Below are 19,896 nucleotides of genomic sequence, written 5' to 3' on the forward strand. Positions count from 1 at the left end.
ATATGCTAGCAACAATGAACATCTGAACTATGTTTATATTGAAATTCTTAGATTTGTTAGAGGCACACAGACACAAAACTGACCAGACTCTGCCCACAGACACCTACAAACATTGGAGACCAGACACTCAACAAGCTCTCAAATTGGATTCTAACAAGATTTTTAGGCCTTCAGTTTTAAATATGAATATAGAGCCAAGAGTAGCAAACTGCTTGAGGAAAGCCTCTAACAAAGTCAGAACAACAGTCAAAGGATCATGAAGGAAACAAACAAAAAACAATTGCTATAAAAATGAACATCCATACAAAAAGATAACTCTTAGAAATAAAAATATAATAAAACTTCTCTGGATGATAAAGTTAAAAGGAACTTCCTAGAATACAGAATAAATATCAGTAATAAAAACAGTATAGAGCCCAACCAGTGTGGCTCAGTGGTTGAGTGTCGACCCATGAACCAGGAGGTCACAGTTCGATTTCCTGGTCAATGCACATTCCTGGATTACAGGCTAGATCCCCAGTAGGGGTTGTGCAGAAGGCAGCCAATGATTCTCTTATCATTGATGTTTCTCTTTCGCTCTCTCTCTCTCTCTCTCTTTACCTCTCCTATCCTCTCTCTGAAATCAATAAAAACATATTTTAACAAAACAAACAGTATAAAAATTATAGCATAATCAGATGATCAATCCAGTACATACAACTCTCAACTAATAAGGATTCCAGAAAAGGCATAGATAAAAATGGAGAGGAAGAATGATGGAAAAGAGCTCACCTCATGCCCAGCACAATGAAGTAAAAAAAAAAAAAAAAAATGAACAAATCATACCAATATTCATTAAAATTCCCCAACACCAGCAATACATCAGTAACAAATGATCATAAAAATTTCCAAAGGTTAAGAACCAGTAAGTCCTATCCTATATAATAAAGAGGTAATATGCAAATTAACCCTCATGCCCTCACAAAATGGCTGCCTACCACCAAGCCGGCAGGAGGGTTAGTGAGGGACGACCAAACGACTGAACAAGCAGGCTACGTGAGACGACCAGGCTGACAGGGGGTCAGTGAGGGACAGCCAAATGACTGAACAGCAGGATGCATGGGGTGACCAGGCCAGTGGGGGGGAGGGGGCCATGAAGAGCAACCAGGCCGGTGGGGGGGGAGGAGTTGGGGGCGACCAAGCCGGCAGGGGTAGGCAGTTAGGGGCCATCAGGCTGGCACGCACAGGCAGTGAGGGGCGATTAGGCCGGGGGGGGGGGGGGTGGGTGGCAGTTAGGGGTGACCAGGGAGATGAGAAATTAGGAGCCAGTGGTAGAGGATTGTGATAGGGATGTCCAACTGCTGGTTTAGACCAGACCCCCCGGATTGGGCCTAAACCGGCAGTCAGACATCCCCCAAGGGGTACCGGGTTGGAGAGGGTACAGGCTCAGCTGAGGGGACACCCCCCTGCCCCGGGCACGAATTCCATACACCAGGCCTCTAGAAGATAACAGGGGATACTTTCCAAATTCTGACAAAAAGTAATTTCCAACTGGGAATGTATAAATACTTCTCAAGTATTATCAGATCTAAAAGGTCTCAAAAATGTATTTCCCTTGTACCTTTTCTCAGAAAAAGACTGAATTTGCCAAAATGAGAACATAAACTGAGGAAGAAGAAAACAAAAGATACAGAAAACAGGTTATTCAATTCCTGCAGCAGAGAAGTATGAAAGAAATTCCCAAGATTATGCATGATAAAAGCAAATTCAAACATGACTGCTATTTAGTGGGCCTAAAATGCAATCCATCCTGGTTAGAGCAGGAAGACAGGAAACTAACAAGAAGCATAGAGTGGGTAGTAATAGATAAAATCAATAGATTATTTGGTATATGTGACCATACTGCAATACTGAGATGATTTTACAGTGTTGTCAATAAGCTTGAGTTCAATTAGTAAGAAATAGGCAAAAACCTAAAGCACACAAAACCTTCCAATTTCTAAACGCCAGGAGAAACAAAACATTGTATATAAAAGAAACTACTAAAATATATGCCATGTGGCTCAGCTATAAACAATAGTCAAAATCAAGTAAAAAATAAATTCCAATTTAATAAAATATTGTGATAGAACAACATTGAGAGGGAAAGGATGAGCATGGGCATGGCTAACAGTGTAAAAAGCTGATTCTCATCTTCCAAAGTAGGAAATAAATACATACTTTAAAACTGAAAATTCTAGAAACAGTAACACAAGTATGTCACACTGAAGTCCAGAGATAAAAAAAAAAAAAAGAGAGAGAGATGAAACAATAAAAAGAACAGAAAATTACTGGCTACAGGAATGACAGTTATGACTGGAAGAAATGGTGCACAGGATTGATACGTTTGTGACTAACTCCTGCAAGACTATCTGACATTAAGCTATGTTCACATATCATTTTTAAGTTGTTTATATATTACTTTGACTAAAACCTTTTAAAAGGCCTGGGACTGACCACAGGTTTCAGAGAGACTTGTGTTGAATACTGCCTACACAATTTACACATATTCAGAGGCATGTGATTAGGGCTTTAAGCTTATGCAGAAAACCCTTATTCTCTGAGACAGCTGAGTCAGAAAACATGTACATAAAGAAAGCATTCTTCCTCTTCCAACAAATCCTCAAAGTAGGAAATCGAGGATATGAGGGGGAATAATCTTTATTTCAAACTTTGGGAGCATTTAAAAAGTGTAAGTACTATCATTCCGAAAGTTATCTTAGATTAAGTATTTAAGACATTTTCTGATAAAATATTACATACCAGTAAACAAAATTCCAAGAAAAATTTTACTCTGACATTCAATTGGTATTATGAGGAATAAGTTTTTTATCAACACGTTATTTTTGTTTTTAGATCCAAAATTATCAATTGCAGTAATTAATAATTAATATGTAAAATGACTATAATAAAAATTTATAAACACTAACTTCAAAAACTAAAAGAAATGTCTAAGAATTGTTTTTCCTTTTAATCAACATTTTCAATGCGATTCCCTGAAATGTTTGATATTTTCCTCCAAATTATCTCATTAATTTTAGTCATCCAATGTGGTGACTTTTTAAAATCCCCAATACTTGTAAAGCATTTACTATTCTGCATTTTAATTTTCCTCTTATTTGTCTCTAACCCTCTATAAATTGTCAGCTCTGCAGGCCTGGATACAGGGAGGGTCTCTCCCATTCACCAGTATATCCCTCTCATAAAATTCCTGGCATATGGGAGACACTCAATAAATATCCAAGTAAATGAACAGAGACATAATTTGATTAAAGTATTTACCTAATGTAGAATATATTTCTTGCTCATTAAGATACTGTTTAAATATGAGACAGGTAAGTATTTCATACATATGGGAGGAAGGTGAATAGAAAAGTACCTTTCAATGAGTGTCCCATTTTGAATCATCCAAACATCACAATATGTTCGAGACACCAGCATAACAGCAATAAGTATCAAGTAACCTGTCTAAAATAAATCAGGTACAGTAAATTAAATAAATGCATTTTTAAAAGTTTAAAAAACAAACAAATATTTCTTTGGTAAAGATTTTTTATTTCTAAATTCAAGGCTTTATTCTAGCTTTATTACAGTTGGCTATTTTACCTATAGGCAATTTTTTAAAAATTTTTAAATATAAATGGAAAGGCCTTAAAGATCACTTAATCTAACTTTCTTATTCAGAATTCAAAAGTGAATCCCAGGCAGGTTAAGTGACTTGTCTTCATACAATTAGTCAGTGTCAGAAATTAGCATTATTACTTAAATTACCCGAATCACATATATTATGATTATCTTGTATTTTTAATATATTATTAATAAAGAAAAATGATAATAACTGTCAATATACAATTAAACTACAAATATGGAAGACCATACTTTTGCCCAAGTAGAATAAGTTTGGTTCCGTTTTTTAGGAAAATCTCTTAAGAGTGCCTCTGCCCTCACAGGACTTTCAATTTAGTTATTAAGGCAAAATTTACACTAAAAAAAGGGAAAAAAACAGACCAATGTAGGTATATTTGCATCACTTCATGTACTAAGTAACAGGATAAGAAGGCCTTGGGTAGCAAAATAGGGTAATGATATTAGGAATACATTAATCATACCAAGTAAATCAAAAGAAAGAATAAGGATTATGAGTAAAAAAAAAATGATTTAATGAAAAATAAATGGAATAAAACCATATGAATTACAGTATAGCATATCCAGCAGAGTTTAGACACTATAAAACTACTGAAAGCTTGTAGGTAGAACAAAATGTTAAAGGTACTGTTTAGAAAACACTACTGAAGCAATGCTGTACAAGAAGAATTATCAAGGGGGAAGAGATGAGAGTGGCTGGCTAGTAATTAATTATCTCTGTGTTAGATGAAAATCTACCCTCCAACCTCCAATACACATTCAAAACTGACCTTAAACCTTCTAAACAGGAAGAATATGACAGTAACACAGAAGCTAAAGTCGGGGAAGCTGGTGTGTGGCAGGGGGGACATTTGTTGGATAATGTGCTTAATTTCAAAGTTATGGAATTGAAGGGCAACTGCATCTAATACTTATGTAACTTTTTCAAAACAAATACTTTTTTAAAAGATTAAGGTACTAAAAATATAGCCCTTTAAGTGAAAGACAAGACAGGGAGTCATACACAGAAGTAGTGAATAAAGCCATAAGAAAGAAGATGGTGTGAAATAAAGTTTGTGATGAGCTATGACAAATGCTACCCCAATGTTTGCTGGAAAGAAACAATACCATCTTTCTACCCTTCCTTACCATCTCAAAGTTAGATATTCAATTGACAGTAAAACCTATTGATTTTAATAAATGTTGTCTGTATGCCATTCTAACTGTAACATTAACTTTTAATTCAGACCTTTCATACAGTCTCAATCCTAAATTAATCACTTCAGTTGTATAAAGGTAACATTAGACAAAGATAGTTTATTTATTTCTTCATTTTATGCTCTTGGCTTAATTTATCCTTAAAGTAAGTATCAAGTTTACTTGTGTCACTTTAGCAAAATCTGGCAAACTAATTATTGACAGCCCCGAAAAGCCTTTATATAAAAGATGTAGTTTAAATCATCACTATTCCCATTATTAATGGGTTTGCAGACTATGACAGAAATTAAAGATTTGCACTAATGTAGGCTTTCTCTCACCTTCTGGTATATATGAATTTCCATATATTCATATGTAGTATTTTCATTTCTCTATTTCATAAATTAGTTAATCTATCCCTACCTCCAATCTTTTTTGATTTCTATAGGAGTTTACTTCACTTTCTTGAACTAAGGTTAAATTTGGATTTTCATATCCTTCAAAAATGGTTCATAAAATAACTCTAGACAAAACTGGCAGGTTAGCCAAGTTAGGCTCTTCTACCTCCTTACTAACTCCTAGAGATCTATCCAATGTCTCACACTCATTTTGTAGTCAACAAACCCCTGCTAAGTAATTAAATAAGTATATGCTGTTAACTGACGAGGGGGGAAATATATGAATTTTTCCAGAGAAGCTTGTATTTTAAATGTATATTTTATTGATTTTTTTACAGAGAGGAAGGTAGAGGGATAGAGAGTTAAAAACATCGATGAGAGAGAAACATCGATCAGCTGCCTCCTGCACACTCCCTACTGGGGATGTGCCCACAACCAAGGTACATGCCTTTGACCAGAATCGAATCTGGGACCCTTCAGTCCGCAGGTCGACGCTCTATGCACTGAGCGAAACCGGTTAGGGCGAGAAGCTTATATTTTAAATAAGAACTCTCCAAAGTCAGGTAGGTTGTAGAATAAGAAAATAACTAACTATGCCTGAAGAGTCCTGGGAAACCTTCATAAAGAAGATAATGAGCATTAAGCTATTTTTTTTTTAAAGTATTTGTTACGTTTAAAAAATAACTTAATTTTGTTGGGGTGGGGGCCTGGGATGTCATAGACATGAAGCCATGACAGCACACAGCCTGACTGAAACATGGCAAAGAATCTTCTAAGCAGATGATATTGAAAGGAAGGTCAAAGTCAGGTTGTGATTTATCCTATAAGAAAATATATATATTCTTTTTATTAGGATTTTAACTAGTTAGGAAAGAAGAAGCAAACAGACCATTTAAGAGATTATAATAATCCAACAGAAACGGAAAGCAACTAATTTAAGAGAAACTCAAGGATACTTGGAAAAACATTTAAAATACAAGGGAGGAAGCATATTTTAAAAGTTTCCGTGTGATCTCATTTTTATTATGTGCTCACACCAAAATAATAACAGAAGTTCTCTCTGAGTGGGAGGCTAACAGGCACCAAGAAGAAAAAAATATCTATCTGCATTTTCCAATTTTTCTTCAAGGAACACACTATCTCTATCTAATCAGAAATAAACAAATGTTTTTATTTTTTAGAGTTTCTTAAGGGTGGAACTCTTAAGAGTTCCACTTAAGGGTGGAAGGAAGGGGGAAGGAGAGCAAGTCCAGTGTAATGGAGGAATATTTATTCTCCTCGGGAATCACATTGTTTTTGGAGCATCTTATTCTTTTCTTGCTATTAATAGATTATAAGGCAAATGCTTTTTAAAATTTGAACAATGGGAAACATCGTAAGATAAATATGGCAGAAAAGATTAAAAGGGGAGATTCTCTGATATGAGACTAATTAAAGAACACTATGACATCCAGGCTAGAATATTTAGAAGAAAAACTGTCAGATCCCAGTGACTGAAAAGATAAGGTATGAGGAGAAGAAGATTCAAAGGTGATGATACTGGTACAGCCACTGTGGAAAACAGTATGGCGTTTCCTCAAAAAATTAAAAATGGAGCTCCCATTTGACCCAGTGATCCCACTTCTAGGAATATGTCCCAAGAAATCAGAAACACCAATTAGAAAGGATATATGCACCCCTATGTTCATTGCAGCACAATTTACAATAGTTAAGATTTAGAAACAGCCTAAGTGTCTATCAGCAGATGAGTGGATTAAAAACCTGTGGTACATCTACACGATGGAATACTACGCTGCTGTAAAAAAGAAGGAACTCTTACCATTTGCAACAGCATGGATAGAACTGGAGAACCTTATGCTAAGCGAAATAAGCCAGTCGGAGAAAGACAAATATCACATGATCTCACTCATTTGTGGAATATTATGAACAAAAATAGATCCAGAGACACAGAAGCATCCAACAGACTGTCAAATCTCAGAGGGAAGGCGGGGGGGCGGGGGGGGGGGATAAGAGATCAACCAAAGGACTTGTATGCATGCATATAAGCAAAACCAATGGACACAGTCAGTAGGGGGATGAGGGCATGTGCTCGGGGGTGAAAGTGGCCAGGGAGAGGTCAATGGGGTAAAAAGGAGACATATGTAATACTTCAAACAATAAAGAATTTTTAAAAAAAAGGTGATATTTTTAGTTGTATAAAAGGAAAATACTGAAGTAATTAAAGATGGAAAACACAGCAATATTTTATTTTTGAATCATTATAAACACTTATCTGTAATATGTTAAACAATAAAAAAAAATTTTCAGGCCAGTAAAAAAAAAAAAAGACACATCAATAAAGATAATCTTGATAAAAGGGCAAAGAAAGGGATAATAAAACTTTATTCCTACAACCAACTCACTGAAAATATTTGAAATTTCAGATATCATTTTGGTATCTTTTTAAAAAACATGTTTAATAATTTTATTAATAAATGTCACCCCAATAAATTCAATAAATAAATTTAAAAATAAACAAAACATATTTAATCAAATATGAAGAAGTAACCCTGAAACCTATCCCATATCAATGTGACTTATTAATATCTTAATGAAATAAAATGATTTGTCTTTCTAAATTTAATCTTGTTTTCATTATAATAGAGCACCACAACTTAGGGTACCTGCACTAATGTACTCTAGACTGTTACATAAAACATAATAAAATAATATTTCATAAATAAGAGAAATTTTAAAGCTGGCACTGAACAATAGGGATACTTATGTGACAATGATTTAAAGACAAAAATTTAGTAGTCACCATGACCCATATAGAAAACATTTGGCCTTAGTATGACAAAAGCTTTATAATTTATTATTCTAATTTCATGTAACCTTTAAAGTTGAACACTTAATATTATAATTTCACTTTGTTTATATATGACTTACCTCTTTACAAAATGTTCTAGGGACCATGATTTTCAGAATCCGTGAGAGCCTTGAAAAAAACACCTTGTCCACCATAGCTCGCTCTTTTTTCCCTTCTTTCTATATAAAAAAAAAAAACACAAAAATTTAATATAGCTATAACAAATCTACAACAAATAAGATAAAAGAACCATGTATTATCTAAGTCAATATAAACTATCAAGATGTTATTACATTGAGAAAATACAGAATTGTACTGCTCTTCATATTCAAACATGCTTTCAAGAAAATAAGATGTTACCAAAAACAATAAGCTGCGTTTGTTTTATCTTGAACATGAATTTCCCTGATATCAATTGCATGAAACTTTTAGATTCCTAAATTTATCATTTAGCATTTCTAATATGCAATTTGCCAATTCACTCTCTCTTCCTCATAAATTCAATGACAAAGTTTCTTCACTCATACAGCTCATACAGCAGGGGAAACATAAAAATAAGTAAATTGTTACAGATAGACTAGGCAGAGTCATGAGAAAATGAAGAATGATTCAGACAAGATGATGAGAAAGGTCTCTTTGGGAAGGTGGCATTTAGGCTGAGATATAAACAAAGTGAAACTATGTGATCTGTTTGGAGGGAAGAGGGTAGTAAAGGACAGGAAATACCAAGCAGAAAAACCTAGTGGTAGGAATAAAATTTGAGCAAGATGATAGTATTGCTAGAGCAAAGGGAACAAAATGAGAAAGCTGAAGGTAGGCAAAGACCTATAAAGGACAGAGGGTTAAAGCCACAGTAAGGATTTAAACTTATTGTCAGTGTAGAGGGAAACCACTAAAGATATTTAAGAGTAGTAATTAATCTTATTATCCTCAGACATTTTTCATTTTGACTGGTTTGCAACGATAAGGACAAAGTGATATGAATTGGGTATGGTGGAGGCTATTTACTTTATTACCCTTGGACTGTCTGGAAGAATAGACAGGAGGAACTTCTTGGGATAGATAAGACACCCCAGAAGGAACCCATCCCCTACCTACCCACATCTCCCACAATCACAGCTCAATTATTTGTTAACGACTATACTATTTATAAATACCCAAGATATAGTGAATTCTATTAGTTAGACAAACGTTAGTGTAAATATGCTATAGTTAAATTAGCATCTATCTTGATACCCTATAGTGAATAATTTTTGTACTAAATTAGACTAGTAATAAGCTACCATCTATGTCAGACACTGTGCTAAGTGCTTTATAATCCTACTAGTGGCCTGGTGCACGAAATTCGTGCACATTAAAAGGGAATTAATTAGAGGAAATATTTTAATATTGCTATTTGCCCTTTCTCTATAATAGAAGTGTCAGAGATGAAAGAAAATTAGTGAAATGTATATGAAAATCTCCCTCCTGTCAGAGTCTGGGGTGCGCCGCGGGACCCAGAGTCAAGTCCCCGCCCACCCGCGTGCACCTCAAAGTCGCGCGAGACCCAGACCTGGCCAGCCCCACCCCCATCAAGCCCCACCAGGCAGGGGGCACAGCCTCAGGTCCCCCATCAAGCTCCGCCAGACAGGGGGGCACGGCCTCAGGTCCACCAGCCCTGGCGGGAGGGCGTGAGGGCGTGAGGGCAAAAGGGTGTGACAACCATTTGCATATTAGCTCTTTATTATATAGGATTAGGCACAGAGTGTAGTACAAAATTATAGACCAAGAAAGGAAGTCTTAAGTTTGTGTTTGTAGAATCCAATCAGGAAGACTGATAAAAAGAACTGGATAAAAATCAGCCAATCCTACAATTGTTGGAATAGAGTTCAGGTCTTTCAAAGCTTACTGAAGGCTGCAAATCTCATCCTACTGAGTTACAGGCCCAGTCTACTTCACTTACACATACATGCAATCATTGATTCAATATTTACTCGGCCCAAGGCACTGTTCTAAATGATACAGACACAGCAGCAAATAAAACAGACAAAAAGCCCTACTCTATTTACTTAGCTAGCCTATTCTTTCCCAGGCAATCTCACAACTTCAACCTAAATCTTCCCTTTTACTCCACCAAACTGAAAAGAACAAGGAAAAGGCAATACACACCAATTACCTTTAAAAAAATAGTTAAAACTTCTACTTTCAAATTTTTTCTCCTGTCACTGCCTCCCTACCTCACCTCATCCCATCAATAACCAGTTTTCCATTGCTAACTTGAAGTGAAATAGAGTAATTCCAAAGTGAAATGGCCATCTTCTGACTTAAACAGAGCACTACCTACTTCTACATGGGTTCACAAAAATTACATAAATAAATAAATAAGTAAATATCTAGGACAAACAATGAGGAAGGTTTAAAAAAAATTCTAAGATAGTAACATTGAAGCATTAAAACAAAAACAAAACACAGCTACCTGGTATACAATTCCTCCTCTTTTTTTCTGTTCCTGTTGTCACTGCTCCTATTGCTTAAGCTGTCTGAAAGCCTGCCTTGATTACATTTCAATCCATGAAGGGAACTATATACTTCTTAAAGTCCTCACAGGATTTTCTGCAAAAAAACAAAAACAAAAAACACCACCTGGACTGGAGGACTGGCTCAGAAGAGCTCAAGAAATAGAGATGCTCTACCATTCTTGAACCTTGAAACCATTCTAAATGAGAATACCTACAGAAACATTACATTTTATAAACAGTAAGCATGCATTTTAAATTTATAATTGACTTTCCCGACCTCTAAATTTCCCAGTAATTTCTTAAAAATACAAAAACCACTTTGTTGCTACAAATTTAACATATAAATTATAGAAAAAGCACGCAAGCCATTAGATAAAGACCAGTTAAGAAGTTGAAGTATTAATATAACCAGAAAAAAATGTACCTAATATTCAGGAGGCAACAAGGGCGTTGAGAAGTTCCTATTTATGTGTCAATAACTTGGAAAGGAGAGATGAACTAAAACTGACTAAAAAAGATAGATGTTTGAAATAGCAAATAAAATAAAAGGCCAGACAGTGCTGACCAGAGTGTAAGCATAATACATACAATGACTCAATTTATAAAATGTTTCAAAATGCAAAATAATTTTACCTATATTGTTTATGGAGCTATACATACCTATACTTCAAAAGTATAAAAATATGTATGGGAATGCTAAACGCCAATCCCAGCACACTGTTTACCTTAATGTGTTTTGAATTTACATCATGTAAATTACAACAAATTTAAATAAAAAGGTATTTTAAAATCAAATCAATTATCTCTATATACTATTTTCTAACTGAATTCATTCTTTTTCTCCTTCTTAAATCTTATGTCTTATGAAAATTGTTTCAATCCACCCCATCCTACCAGATTATAACAAATTTCAATTAAAAAAAATCTCTTTTAAATTGCTTTCCCTCATAAGTAACATATTCACTAAAAAAAAAAAAAATAGAAAATTCTGATTAGCAAAAATAAGAGGCTTACACCTACCATTTAGAGATATCACCTTAATATTTAGCATATATACCAGATTTCATTTTAGTATATACTAGAGGCCTGGTGCACGAATTTCGTGCACTGGGGCGGGGGTGGGGGGGATGTTTCCCTCAGCCTGGCCTGCACCCTCTCGCAGTCCAGGAGCCTTGGGGGGATGGCTGACTGACGGCCGTCAGTTGGACATCTTAGCATTGCCACAGAGGCGGGAGAGGCTCCCACCACTGCTGCTGCGCTCGCCAGCTGTGAGCCTGGCTTCCCCCTGTGGGAGCACACTGACCACCAGGGAGCAGCTCCTGCGTTGAGTGTCTGCCCCCTGGTGGTCAGCGCACATCATACTGACTGGTCATTCCACCATTCGGTCATTTGCATATTAGCCTTTTATTATGTAGGATACTCTGTAGATGAGGACCCCTAGAACCATAAGAAATGCAAAAAATTCACTGTTAACTCATTCTCAAATTGTCCCCATTTAAAATCAAATTGCCCTCCTGTGGGGCATGTGCTGCACCTTGGGAACCACTGGGCTTGACACTTTTCCTCTCTGAGCTTCATTTATGAATACATATGCATATACCATGGGAATTGTAACCTCTTCTCTGCCCACCTCACTGGGTTGTCATGAGGAGGTTCTGAGCTAATAAACCTAGAAATGTTTCATCAAGTAAGTGATGTCTAAACAGGAAGGGATTGTTATTTTTAAACCCACTGGTACCCTAGCAGGTAGCAGGTGCTGATTAGGGGAGGGGGGCATGATTGTTTCCTAGGACTGTAGCTATGGAAGCTTTGCAGAGGGTTCCGCAAGCCTTGGAGGAGCGGGCTCTGGCCAGCAGCCCTGTAGCAGTGGTCGTCCCTGGAGGCGCTGGCAGGGGGGCGGGGCGTTAGGGGGGCAGCGAGGCCGAAGGGAGAGTAAATGTCAAACCTCCCGCTTGGCACCATTCTTTAAATTGTACGTGGCTGTTTCACAGCTGTGCCTGCTCAAGGCAGGACTCCAATCTCCTGGAACTGCGGGGGGGGGGGGGGGGGGGGGGCCGTGCCAAGGCAGAGCCAGGCGGGCTAGGAGGGCGGGTTTAGCCACGCCCCCAGTGAGGTTCAGCACACTTCTGCTGGTGCTGGTGCTGCTGCTGCTGCCGGGGAAGGGGGGGAAAGGGTCTGATCCTGGGGGGCCACTCAGGCCTGCCTCCACCCAAGTCTGGAGTTTTAGGGAGGAGAGGCATGCCCGGCCCCAGCAGAGGGGGCCCAGCAGCAGCAGGCCATAGGCCCCAGGTGCCTCAGGGGTGCTGACGGGTGGTCACCAGCGTGCTATTGTTGTGGGCGGCCCCTGGCGGGGGTGGCGGGCAAAGAGATTGGGAGTCAGAGATGTGGGCTGCTGCTACCCTCAAGGCTGGGTCTTCTCCCCATCCGGTCAGCCTCCCAGTCCCCCCGGGGATGTGGGAGCTGCAGTAGGGTGTCCATGCAGGGGGATTGGAAGAGCTCCCCATGGCTGCTTCCTCTTCCTTCTTTGCAGTCCGAGCTCCTGTCAGGCACTCTCTTCAGACCCCCAGGAACTTGGCTCCAGCCACCCATCCCCTGCTGCGCAAGCAGCCTCCTGCTGGTCTGTCAATATGCAAATTGGTCGTTACTGTGACACCGTTAGGACCAACTAGCATATTACCTCTTTATATATATAGATGTGTATAATGTGCATGTGTGTGCACTTCCTCAATAAATTTTACAAGTGTGGTATCAGTGTGCACAATATCTTACATCCTTTTTTTGCAAACCTATTAATCTAAATTTATCTTGCTCACACAGTATGATCAGCAAATAAGTACAATGGGGCCTTGACTTACGAGTGTCCCGACTAACAAGTTTTTTGAGATACCAGCTGTCTCTCGGCTGATTTTTTGCATTGAGTTGACAGAGTAATTTGAGTTAAGGAGCTCCTTACCAAGCTTGGTCTCAGAACGAATTAAACTCGTAAGTCAAGGCCCCCACTGTATATGATAAAAACATAGTACAAAAAAAGAAAATTTAAAAACAAGTGAATGAATTTAGCTGTACTAACTAGTTTCAATGATGTCCTAGAACTTGCAGATATAATATGTAGATAGTAGATATAAATAACTAAGGTTTGATATAAATCAGCTATGGTTTGATTATACCTTAGATATATGAGATTATGAAGATGGAGATATGCCAGACCACTAAAGATAAACACATCTTGAACCATTTTTCAAAGCCTGTGAAAAAGATGATGGAAACTAAAGAAGAGAAATTTTGATGTCAATTTCCAGGATATTCAGAGAATAGATATTAATATGGAGGATTTGGGAATACTTAACACATTGCGTACCGCATAGAAATCTTGAAGACATACGCCAGGGACCGGACGTTTTTGGGCAAACTGCACGTTATTTAAATCATTATAACTACAGATCATAATGCACTTTAGGTGTTGTTTTTCAATAATTATAACATTTTTATTTACAAAAAAAATTAAACAATTAAAATTCCTAGTACTTAACGTATGGTATTGCGTAAAACATTTTCCTCTATGAAGAGGGACCAAACAAAATTCACATAACTATCTAGATTCGCTCCTTTTTCCATGGGCGGCACAAACTCTGCAGGCTCTCGTAGGAAATTTTTTCTTTCCACTCACTGGAATACACGTAGGTTCATGCTGCTTCATATCATCTGACAACCTTTGTGTGGATCTTTACGAGGTGCTCTCCTTGCACCCACAAGGGAAGGGCTGGACAGATTTGTCTCTGGTTCCGGAGAGCCTTCATTATTGTCATCCGTTATCTAGTCTCTCGCCACCGATAGTAGAAACTGTTTATACTTCATTTTTGCTTGTGGATTGAGGACGTTGTACACTCTAAATGAATTGAAAAGTCCACGGTTTATAAGGTACAGCACTACTTTTTTTTGTCCATTTCATCGTTTTCCTTAGAATGGAACAACACGAAAGGAATTGATCCGCATGGTCAACGCCTTTCATGTGGGCATTGTATTCCTTGATGCAGGTAGGTTTTACAATATTCTCTCCCATTTTTCTATTTTTTTTCCTGTTGTCAAGACAGAAGTGTCATGGATTGTTGATATCATTCGGACAACCCGCTTGTCTTTCCATGCTAGGAGAAGAATATCGCCTTTTCTGGAAAATATCATGTCACCTTTCTTCATTCTTGATGTTTTCATTTTCAAATTTGGCGGTAAACCTCTACTCTCCCTAATAGTCCCACAGACTCTAGTTTTGTTCTGTAGCAGCAATTCAGCAGTAGATGTAGCATTGTAATAATTATCCTGGTAAATATGGTGCCATATGCCAAGATTGGGTCCAAGGACTGAAAAAACAGTTTCTTGCAATTTCCTTCCTTCAGCAGTGTATATCTCCATATTGCAGATATAGCCGGTGTCACTCTCGCACACCATCCAAATAAGTAAACCGTATTTTGTTATTTTCGCTGGGTTGTATGTGAGAAATTTGAAACGTCCTCTCCATGGAATCATTCCCTCGTCCAAAGACAACTGTTGCTTTGGTTTGTATATTGTTTAAAATTTATGCAGGAAATAATCCAGCACAGGTTGGATCTTGAGAAGTCTCCCCGAGCAACTGTCCATTTTGGCGTTATCATTGAAATGCCAGAATGTCCGTATTTGCTCAAATCTATGGCGACTCATTGTCTGTGGAAATATAGGGGTACATATCAAAGGATCTGTTGGCCAATAGTCTTTCAAGCTATCTTTTCTTGTTTGACCCATCAGAATAATTAGGCCAAGGAATTTATTGATGTCCTTCTGTGTAACCGGAGACCACTTTAGTGTTATAGATGGTGTTTTGCGTTTTATTGCGGTTTGATCGTGATAGTTGGACAACTCTTTGCACAACATCTCCAACAATTCATCACCAAAAAAGAGATTGGTCACAGAGGGTACAGAGTCACAATGAGACAGAAATGTAGTGACCCCAGCATGACCTTCAAACATTTGTAAGCCTGGTGGTGTGTCAATTTCAGACCAACAATTATCAGTAGCTTCGTCAGTGTCAGAATCACTTGAAAGCACCGCCACCTTGCGCTTCCTTTCAGGTCTAATAATTTCACTGTCAGTAGAATCGTCTCCGGAATCGTCAAAACAGTCATCCGCATCTTCGATCTCACTAGGAATATCTGATAAATTATCATTAAATACTTCCAGAAGTATATCAGTTTCGTTGGTTTCCTTCCTTTTTCTGAGAGAGGGCATTTCTAAAAGCACCAGGAACTTGAAGATGAAGACTATTCGAATGACCAAAATACAATGTAACTGCAATGCTTTATGGGTTCGTGCAATTATATAGTTTTTCGTAGATTGACCTGCACGGTTTCCACCAATGAGATCGCTTCATTCGATGTGGACTGTGCCGAGCCAGCACGGCCAAGGGTGTCTATGAGTGGGGGGGATGAAAGGATTAAGGAAAGACAGACAAAAGAATAATAGCTGGGTCTCGGTGGGACGCTGCTCCCTGAAGAGGAGTCAACACCAGCGCCCAGAAGCCGTGTCTTTATTTTATAGCAGATGCCACGAGGCAAAGTAGGGGTGTGATCACGCTGTTTACAGCATTCTCGTGAGTCTCAACCCTACTCAACTACATGCACCTAAACTCTATCACAAGGCATGTGGGGCTACGTGTTCGGACCATAGGTTCAAGCTTACAATCACAGCCGTTGGCTATGATTGTGCTGGGAGGGCCCTGCCCTCCAGCTGGGACTTGCACATGGCAGTGAGAGGACCCTGTCCTTTCATTAGTCCGAGGCAACCGCGCCCCACAGTGGACAAGACAGTGTGTTGACGTCTAAGGTCCATAACAGATGGCACGCGGAACGCGAGAAAACTCATGAGCGGTACGCAATGTGTTAAGAAACACTAACCACTCTAAGCCAGTGTGAGTTTACTAGGAATAAGTCATGTTAAACTCTTCTAACTTTCTTCTTTTGGGGGATATTATACTAGTATTTAGCTGACATATACAATGTAAACTCCATAAGGACAGGGACCTACTTTTATAACTGCTATACACCCAGAGCCAAGAACAATGTCAGGCATATATAAGAGACTCAATATTTGTTGAAAGATTACTAAATTAATCAAGGAATTTGGTGTTTCTTATAAAATTATTGTGGCCTTAATGGAGAAATAAAGACCAAGTTTTGGTACAGTTGAATAAAGTTACAGCTGAATAAAACATAACCATAAAAAAAAAAAATTAAGAGATGTCACAGAGTAATCTCATTGGTCCTTACCTAGTTAATTCTATTAGCAATTTTGACAACAAAAGAGAAGGCCAATTAAATTTGTAGATAATACCTGCTACCTAATAGACTAGATGCTAGAATTACATTCGAAATTATACTAATAGATGGACCTATTATCTACATATATAATAGCCTAAGCGACCGTTACAATGGAACAACTGGAATGATCAAAACGATGCACATTGAGCAGGCAGGCAGGCAAGCGGTTAGGAGAGAGCAGTCCCAGATTGTGAGAGGGCACCTTAACCGCCCCCCCCCGCCCCCGCACAAATTTCGTGCACTGGGCTTCTAGTAATATATATAACAGTACATAGTGCAATATGTATAATATAGATATCATATAGATGAACTAATATTATAAACCAAATAAGCTGACACTTATAGGGAAAATTAATGTTTATTTCAAATAAATTAACTGAGTTACCATACAACCCAGCAATTCTACTCCTAGGTATATACCCAAGAGAAATGAAAACATATATCCACACAAAAACTTGCATATGAATGTTCATGGTAGCATTATTAATCATAGGCCAAAAATGGAAACAATCTAAATTTTCCTCAACTGGTAAAATATGGTATGTCTACACAATGGAACTATTCATCAATAAAAAGGAATGAAGTACTGATACATGCAACAACACAGATGAAACTTAAAAACATCATGCTAAGTGAAAGAAGCCAGTACAAATAGCCACATTTTTATGAAATGTCCAAAATAGGCAAATCAGTAGAAACAACAGATTAGTAGCTGTCAGGGCCCAGGAGAGTATGAGGAATGACTCCTAATGAGTACAGGATTTCTTTTGGGGGAGAGGAACATTTTCTAAAATTAGTGGTGATGGTCTCACAACTAAAACTACTGAACTATACACTTACATGGATGAATTTTATGGCATATAAATTGTATCTCAATAAAGCTGTTATTAAAAAAAAAAAGAAATGAAGACATCAACTGACAAATACAGATGCTGAGAATCTGTCAAATGATCAGTTCATCAGAATGATACCTGAAGGTTATAATAAACTTGTAAATTTTGCCCACTGAGTATGTTGTTGGTTGTGGGTTTGTCATATAGCCTTTATTACATTGAGGTATGTTCCCTCTATTCCCACTTTACTGAGAGTTTTTATCATAAATGGATGCTGGATTTTATCAAATGCATTTTTATGCAACTATTGCTATGATCATGTGGTTTTTATCCTTCATTTTGTTTATGTGGTATATGTGTTGTTCTGTAGATATTGTATCAACCTTACATCCACGGAATAAATCTCATTTAATCATGGTGTGTGATTTTTTTTTTAATGTATTGCTGGATCCAGTTCCCTAATATTTTGTTGAGGACTTTAGCATCTATGTTCATCAGGGATATTGACCTATAACAGTGATGGTGAACCTTTTGAGCTCGGCGTGTCAGCATTTTGAAAAAAAACCGTAACTTAACTCTGTTGCTGTGTCACATATAGAAATTTTTTGATATTTGCAACCATAGTAAAATAAAGACATATTTTTTATATTTATTTTATATATTTAAATGCCACTTAACAAAGAAAAATCAATCAAAACAATGAGTTCGCGTGTCACCTCTGACACTCCTGTGATAGGTTCGCCATCACTGACCTATAACTTTATTTCTTTGTAGTGTCTTTATCTGGTTTTGGAATTAGGATGATACTGGCCTCATAAAATGAGATTGGGAGTCTTCTCTCCTCTGTTTTTTGGAATAGCTGGAGAAGGATAGATGTTAGTTCTTCTTTTAGTGTTTGGTAAATTCACCTGTGAAGCCATGCAGTGCAGGACTTTTGTTTGTTGGGAGTTTTTTCTTTTTTTATTATTACTGCTTCAATTTCACTAGTTGTAATCTGTAAATTCAGATTCTCTGATTCTTCCTGATTTAGTTTTGGAAGATTGTGTTTCTAGGAATTTACCCACTTCTCCCAGATTGTCCAATTTGTTGGCATATAGTTGTCCATAACATTTTCTTACAATCCTTTGTATTTCTTTGGTGTCAGTTTTTACTTCTCCATTTTCATTTCTGATTTTATTTATTTGGGTCCTCTATTTTTCTTGATGAGTCAGGTTCAATGTCTATCAATCTTGTTTATCTTTTCAAAGAACCAGTTCTTGGTTTCAGTGATCTTTTGAATTGTTTTTTTAGACTCTGTTTCACTTATTTCTGCTCTCATCTTTATTATTTACTTCCTTCTACTCGCTTTCCACTGAATGTAAACAGCAGTTATGGTTAAAAAAATAAAAGCAATTTTTGGCTGACTTTGAGCAATACATATAAAGAGATATAATAGTGCTGATATATTCCATGCTAGTTGGACCATGTCTGTTCAACTACATTCTATTCTAAGTCTAGAGAAACTAAGACTTAGTATAGGTCCAGAGGAATGAATATAGAATTGAAAAAGGATCACAAACAATGTCAGAGACACTTGAAAAAAATGAGGATTGCTTAGAATAGGGGGAAAAAAGACCCAAAGGATATAACTACAGTGGGGCCTTGACTTACGAGTGTCCTGACTAACGAGTTTTTCGACATACGAGCCGTCTCTCGGCCGATTTTTTGCTTTGAGTTGCGAGCTAAAATTCGGGTTACGAACCAGCTTCAGATACCCCACCGCTAGTTGGCACAGCGAACGTCACAGTGAACGCCACATCAGCCCAGCATCACGTGTCTCACTCCTTCACTGTTGATTTGACATACGAGTAATTTGAGTTACGAGCTCCGTCACGGAACGAATTAAGCTCGTAAGTCAAGGCCCCACTGTATCTTTAAACAATATGAGGGCCTATCAGAGAAAAGAGAGTAGACTTGTCCTATGTTGCTGCAAAAGACAAAATAGGCCATCACTAAGTGCCCAGTGGGGGAGATTAATCTCATCATGAGCTAGAACTAATACAATTATGTCTGCCTCCTAGGTACTCTCCAACAAATGAACAGATTCAAGTAAATACCAGTCTATCAAGGACTCCTATTTCAGGAAGAATTCCTATA

General features: G+C 37.6%; 1 protein-coding gene across 1 annotated transcript in view; it reads right to left on the bottom strand.

Annotated features, from left to right (window-relative positions):
- The window catches only part of ABCD3 (ATP binding cassette subfamily D member 3), a gene marked incomplete at its 5' end in the record, with an annotated part of 98,168 nt that overhangs the window by 47,075 nt on the left and 31,197 nt on the right, over window positions 1–19,896 (bottom strand). The window contains 2 exons of the mRNA XM_081085697.1: window positions 3,398–3,486; window positions 8,166–8,264. Coding sequence (XP_080941823.1) covers window positions 3,398–3,486; window positions 8,166–8,264 — 188 coding nt within the window. The remainder of the gene's footprint in view (window positions 1–3,397; window positions 3,487–8,165; window positions 8,265–19,896) is intronic.

This window comes from Myotis nattereri (genome assembly GCF_964212035.1).
Source record: "Myotis nattereri genome assembly, chromosome: 3".
Classification (NCBI taxonomy): domain Eukaryota; kingdom Metazoa; phylum Chordata; class Mammalia; order Chiroptera; family Vespertilionidae; genus Myotis; species Myotis nattereri.